This window comes from Caenorhabditis briggsae (assembly GCF_000004555.2).
Source record: "Caenorhabditis briggsae complete genome, chrV, whole genome shotgun sequence".
Taxonomy (NCBI): Eukaryota; Metazoa; Nematoda; class Chromadorea; order Rhabditida; family Rhabditidae; genus Caenorhabditis; species Caenorhabditis briggsae.
In genome coordinates, this window is record NC_013488.2 from 18754734 (window position 1) to 18761330 (window position 6597).

The 6597-nt window shown below is 41.0% G+C and overlaps 3 protein-coding genes across 3 annotated transcripts in view; 1 reads left to right on the forward strand and 2 right to left on the reverse strand.

Annotated features, from left to right (window-relative positions):
* Positions 1-847: 847 nt before the first annotated feature.
* CBG27319 lies at positions 848-1961 on the reverse strand (the record flags this gene model as incomplete). Its single annotated transcript, XM_045238584.1, has 3 exons — positions 848-1345; positions 1719-1778; positions 1827-1961. 3 exons carry the CDS (start codon positions 1959-1961, stop codon positions 848-850), a joined length of 693 nt encoding a protein of 230 aa, XP_045098448.1.
* A 558-nt stretch (positions 1962-2519) lies between these two features.
* On the reverse strand, positions 2520-4519 carry CBG05546 (the record flags this gene model as incomplete). The annotated part of the gene is made up of 5 exons (XM_045238585.1): positions 2520-2801; positions 2856-3340; positions 3389-3641; positions 3677-4041; positions 4387-4519. 5 exons carry the CDS (start codon positions 4517-4519, stop codon positions 2520-2522), a joined length of 1518 nt encoding a protein of 505 aa, XP_045092978.1.
* Positions 4520-5351: 832 nt separating this feature from the next.
* Cbr-col-131 overlaps positions 5352-6597 on the forward strand; it is a gene marked incomplete at both ends in the record, with an annotated part of 1783 nt that continues 537 nt past the window's right edge. Inside the window, 3 exons of the mRNA XM_002638473.2 lie at positions 5352-5486; positions 5530-5698; positions 5747-6303. Of these exons, the coding sequence (XP_002638519.2) occupies positions 5352-5486; positions 5530-5698; positions 5747-6303 (861 nt within the window). The remainder of the gene's footprint in view (positions 5487-5529; positions 5699-5746; positions 6304-6597) is intronic.

Sequence of the window (6597 nt, forward strand, 5' to 3'; positions counted from 1 at the left end):
CCATACATGGCAAATTCAATTAGGTTAAACAAGCTAATGGGTTCGTTGGTACAGAGTTCCGAGATGTTGTTCTTCTTGAATTATTAGAATTGTGAAGAAATCATTTTTTGTATGTCAGAATTCTATACGAGCTCAAAGGTTCTGAAATTCGAAGGTGGGCGGAGCGACAATTTCAAGATATTGAAAAAGGGGGTGTGGTTTAAATCCCACTGACTGCAAATTCGACATTTCCTTAATTCGACAATTTCAGGTTTTCGAAAAGAGGGGCGTGGCTTAGATCCCACTTAAAGCCGACTGAACAAATTCGACATTTTACTAATTCCACAATTGCAGGATTTCGAAAAAAAAGGGCGTGGCCTAAATCCCATTTAAGATCAACTGTACAAATTCGACATTTCCTCAATTCCATAATTCTAGAATTTTGAAAAAAGGGCGTGGCCTAAATCCCATTTAAGATCGACAGTACGAATTAGACATTTCCTTAATTCAACAATTCTAGAATTTCGAAAAAAGGGCGTGGCCTAAATCCCATTTAAGACCAACTAAACATATTCGAAGTTTCGTTAGTTCCACTATCCCGGGATTTTGCAAAAAGGGGCGTGGCTTATATTCTATTTAAGATCGACTATACATATTCGAAATTTCCTTAATTCCACTATTCCAGGATTTTGCAAAAAGGGGCGTCTCTTAAATCCCCCTAAAAATCAACTTTACTAATTCGACATTTTATTAATTCAACAAAAAAGGACAAAAAATCAACAACAAAGAAAAAATGAGATAAAAAGGATTATGAGGGATTGAGATCCCGGAAAAAAGGAAAATTCAAAATTATTGAGATTTCAGGAATTTAATGGTGTGTACGAGCAATTATCATATCATCGACAGGAACGTAGAAAAGACGACCGATTGATAATTCGACGAATGTTGATTGGAACGTCTCCACAATTTGCAAGTCGTTTCCAACGAAGGACAATTCGGTCGTGTGGCAGGATATGTTGTTATAGGCGCATTCTCCGATCATGAAATTGCCGGGGTCGACGCCGTCCAACACGAAGTCAACTTTCTCCGGAACCATCATATTGATTGTGGTGTTAGGGCGAGCAAAATAGAAGAAGTTTGCCAATGTTCTGTTGTTTCCAGACCACTGAAGAAGCCCATCGACGCCTACAAAGTTTACGATATCCGGCTTGAACAAGATTGTTTGAATCGTTTTGCCCTCCTTCATCTCGAAAACTGGGGTAGTTAGTCCGATTTTGTACATCTTGTCCATCAGGGCTCTGTCATGCTGGGCAAGTAGCATAACATCTCTCTTTCTGGCTGCAAAAGCATTGTTCTCGGCTTCGGTCTGAAAATCAAAGGACTTCAAATTTCATTTTACTCAATTTTCCTCAATAAAGCCTCTCGAGGAATTGAACTTGTCTGAGCCGTATGGGCAAAGCCAGTACGGCCGCTAAATCGCCTAGCGGCCTCGATAGCTGTACGCAGAATGGTCACTGATCATTGTACGCCGTTATATCAGAATGAATACCCTAAACTCCAAAAGAATACCAGAAAATTTTTCACCGAGGGACAATCTGTCAACTGACGAAATGTTGATCATAATATCCCTAACATTTCACCAGTTGGCACATTTTTGATATCTTGCACAAGAGCCAAGAAAAATTAGCTCAAACTTGGTAGTGTCAAGGGCCTTCTATCACAGGTTTTAGGGTACTTACCTGGGACATCGTTGGGCAACCAGTTGATTCTATAGCTTTCTGAATCTCCCGATGACATTGCTGCAAACCAAAAAAAGTTATAATGATCCTAATTCTAGGTAAACTTACATAATCATTCTTCAACAACATAATTCCAGCACCTCCCAGGCAAATCATTGAGATTACGAACAGAAGGCATGTCACGAAGGCGCAATTCTCCACCGAATGATCTGGCTTCTGTTTCTTGCACGATTCAATAGTCATTTCCTGAAATTCGACAAAAAAAGTTCGCAAAAAGATGGATAGAATATAACAATACAAACCAACCAACCACTAGAAGGGTGGGTCGTATGAATGAGCGTATTCCTAATCAGGTAAATATCTGGGGACCCTATTGATAAGATAAGGGGTATGGTTACAATGGACCAAACATCGATTGATAAGATAAGACGTTTTTCAAGGACAGAGTAGGGTTTATTTGCTTGGGATTGGGTTAACTTGAATATTGCGCATGAGACTAAAGATCAGTTATGAGGGCTCCGGCAATCAGTCAACTTTGAGCTCGATTATCTCGGTTCTTAGGAGAGATATCAAAAATCTGTCAGCTGATAAAATGTTGGTGATATTATGATAAACATTATATCAATTGACAGATTTTTGATACCTCTTATAGGAACTGAGATAATTGGGCTCAAAGCGCCCGTATATGATGACCTGCTGTAAGAGAGAGCTATACGAACATTGAAAAAGATAAAAATCAACATTTTATTTCAGCATTTTAAACCCGTTTTTCAACAAAAATACAAATTTTTCAGGAATGAATCATGCCTTCAAAGTGTACAAGGGAGTGTTTCGTGAAGCCGATGGTTTCAAAGTCCTATCTGTCCATGGTGCAGGCTTCGCGGTAGCCAGGAAACAGAAGATGAAATTGCAAACGACTAGAATTCCAGCATGAACAAAGAATACAAGACGCCACTCAGCAATTGTTCCATTACGAAGGAGATAGGATACAAGTAGGGGACATAGAAGCATGGAGAGACACAATAGGAATTGTACATTGGCCATGACAAAGTGACTGTATTGTCGGGAAACGAGGGCGGCGCACTGGAAATTTCAATTTTTAAAAACTAAAATTTTAATTCAAAACTTCAAAGTCACCTTGGTGAATCCACCTCCATTAAACCCGAACATTGCAGTGGCCAATGTCATTAAAATCAATCCAGCCATTCCTTGTCCCTCTTTCACAAATCCCAGAGCCACTAGGAACACGGCACTTGCTCCCAGAGCAATACTATTGTAGATCCTTAGCTTCGTTGTCTCGGATATTCCAGTGATTCTGTCACTGGAGTGCCCCGCGAACATCTTCATCAAAAACTGGAACAAAACCGGAACGGCGGCGGCGAATCCGGTTTTCTCGACTGAATACCCTCCAATGTCATGAAGGTAAACGGGGGAATAGATGTGAATGAGTTGAACAGCGATGAGGTCACCTAGGGCACCAATCCAGACGCCCCATATTGAAGGAGTGGTTAGAATCTCCAGGTAGGGTGTTGGTTCTTGTTCGTGGACTTGAGCAGTGGCGGCGTTAGACTTCCCTTTTTGAATTTCAACGAGCTCCATGGTTCTTACGAATCTATTGTCCTCTGAAACACGAAATTATTAGCTGGAGACCATTTTCCGGCGTAACTCACTCGGAGAATCTGTAAAAACAGCAAACCACATTAAAAAGACTATAATTGATATGAACGCATGCAGAAAGTAGACAGATTTCCAGCCAAACGGAGACACACACAATTCTCCAGCCACCGGCATCGAGAATACAGAAGATAGCTGTCCGAATGTTGTAAGAGCGGCTATGAATAGCCCCTGCTGGGTCATGGATGCCCAAGAAGAGGTGATAGCTCCGACTGCTGGCATGCAGGCTGCATAGGCAATACCCTGAAGCTGATAATAGGGTTACTGTAGTTCAAGATAGCTACCTGCAAGAATCTCAGCAACAAAAACAGGTTGAAATCTATCGGCGCCATGATCGGAACCAGAAACGTGGTCACTGACGTCAGCATACCAGCAGCAAAGAACACTTTGCGAATACCATAGGTGGATATTCCGATGATAACTGGAAACAGGCCAAACATGGCACCAACTGCTACCACACTGAACAGCCAGGTTTTTTCCTTCCTGTTGTATCCAATATAATGGGTTTTGTTTTCTGAAAGTTCTGAGGATTCCCCAGTTCCCGGCATGCAGAGTACTGTGAAGTTGAAGCAGATGACATTGGACATCATGAAGGAGAGACATGTCATTGTGAGGATTAGCACAATGTAGCGGACACCTCCGGGTTTTTCTGGAATTTTCTAGATATTTTGCCTAGAGAACCCCCGAGGAACTCATGATGGAAAGTTCAGGGGTACAACGCCAGGATGTTTCTTAATAAGAATCCTCCCTAGTGAGTATTCTTCTTGAAGAAAAACAATTTTACTAAGGATTTTTCTCAATAAGAATATTTCTTAGTGAGAATCTTTCTTAGTCAGAATCTTTCTTAGTGAGAATATTTCTTGGTGATAATGTTTCTTAGTGAGAATCTTTATTAATAAGAATTTTACTTAATGAGATTTTTTCTTGGTGAGAATCTTTCTTAGTGAGAATTTCTTTCTTAGGATATTCCTTTATCTTCACAAATAAAACCAACCTCCTTTCTCTTTCCCAATTGGAATCACTTTTGCATTCACCGGAATCTGACTCAACTGCTCTCTAGTGATCTCAACTGGTATTTTGCTGCTAACACTGCTGACTTCATTTTTATTTTCTGGTGCAACTTTCATATTACCTCCTGAAAATATGAATTTTCGAAAAAATAGTAAAAAAGCAAATTCAGGGAAACCCCTTCACAGTATAGTGACGCCTGGTTAAAGTATAGGAAAAACGGGCGGAGAAAAAAGAGACAGAGAGTATAATTGTTCAGCGAATCTATAGAAGTTGTGTATGATGCAGTGGGGGAAACATCAAAATAACAAAATAACGAGATTATGATGAACACCTATAGGAACGGTAATCTGAAAATCCAGTTGTTTTTGGTTTGGCAACTTTTAATGAGGAGTTTCCAGAAGGTTTTTTTAAAGGTTTGGCCGAAAAATGAATCATAAAAGATCATTAACCAAAAAAACACGAAAAAGCAACTAAATATAAATCAAATAAAATAGAACATCATTAATGGATTGACCTCTTTTCTATGTACGTGATTCTTTTCAATGAACAGATATAAATCTTGTTATCATTCGAATTACGATGATATCAATTATCCAAGGGACACATACAACCATACAATCTTTAGAAAACAGAAAATATCTGATATTTTCTTCCGATTGATAATGATGACGGTACCGATTCAATGGTAACCGGTTATTTATCGAAAAATAATATTTTTGTTGGAATTCTGTATTTTTCTTTTCTTCCTGGCAGGTGATTATCACGTGAATTAGTATACCAATTCCTGGTTTCCCATTGTCCGGATGTCCAGAATTAGCATGAGAAATTATTCAAAAGTCCGCCGAAACCGGGCCACCCCAGGATACCGGACACGCCTTGGAATATAGCCGAAGCTTTGGAAATTAACATAACGGTATAAATACTGACCACAACTTAGAAATTCAAAGCATGATTTCTTCAGAACTATTTGCAATTGGCACTTCTCTTTTGATATTCTTGTCCGCTGGACTTTTTGTCCTGCAGACCAAACATGACCTGGATCAGGTTTGGAGCGAGTTCGATGAGCAGGTCCAGGAAGTTACGGTAAGACATATTTCTATTACATCAAGACCTGGATAAGCCTCAGGTCCTTCGAGATGCCACGTGGAATGATTTGAAGACGTTAGCCAATGCCAAGAGCATTCCCATGGACCGATCGAAAAGACAAAGCTATTATGAGAAAGTAGCAGATTCATATGCTCTTCCACCATCTCTAGGAGTGGAGGCACATGCTCCTTCGATTTCTCCAGAGTGCAGTGAGTTCATTTTGCAATATATTCCCTTTAATTTGTTCAAAAATTCAGACTGCAACTTGGAAAACAACAACTGTCCAGCCGGTCCACCAGGTCCAAAGGGATCACCTGGATCCGATGGTGCACCCGGAGAATCTGGACCACCAGGAAAAATGGGCATCAACTCTGGAGACGTTCAAACCATGTACCAAGATCCAGGATGCTCATACTGCCCTGCTGGCGAGATGGGACCACCAGGAGCGCCAGGAAAAATCGGACCACGAGGGCAACGTGGACAGAATGGACAAGCCGGAACCCCAGGAAGCAATGGAGCGCCAGGACACAATGGGGAACTGGGACCATGTGGACCACCAGGACCACCAGGACCAGTTGGAACACTTGGAAGACGTGGAATGGATACGGTAAGAGAGAAAGGGGTCAGAGGACCGAAAGGAGTGCCAGGACCAGTGGGAGCTGTTGGAATGGAAGGAGAGAAGGGAAATCGTGGAGGACTTGGAGTGGATGGGCCAGTGGGTCCGACTGGAATTCAAGGATCACCTGGAAGAGTTGGGCCAACTGGAGTGCCTGGAGAGCTCGGAGTCACTGGACCCAATGGACAGGACGCCTTGGTAAGATACCGTAAAACCTCTAATAGAACGACACCCGGATCGTTACTTTATCAGTTGGCACCTTTTTGATATTTCTCATTGGAGACAAGATATTCAGGCTCACACTTGACAGTGTTGGAGCCTTTCTATGTGTTACAAGTTTTACGGTATTTTAGCAACGCTACGGTAAAACCCGTAAATCTGTAATAGGAGAGGAGCCCCCAACTATGACGCGATTTATCATGGCTCTTTTATCAAGTATCAAAAAGTAGTTTACTAACAAAATATAATGCATATCATGAAAAACATTTGTTC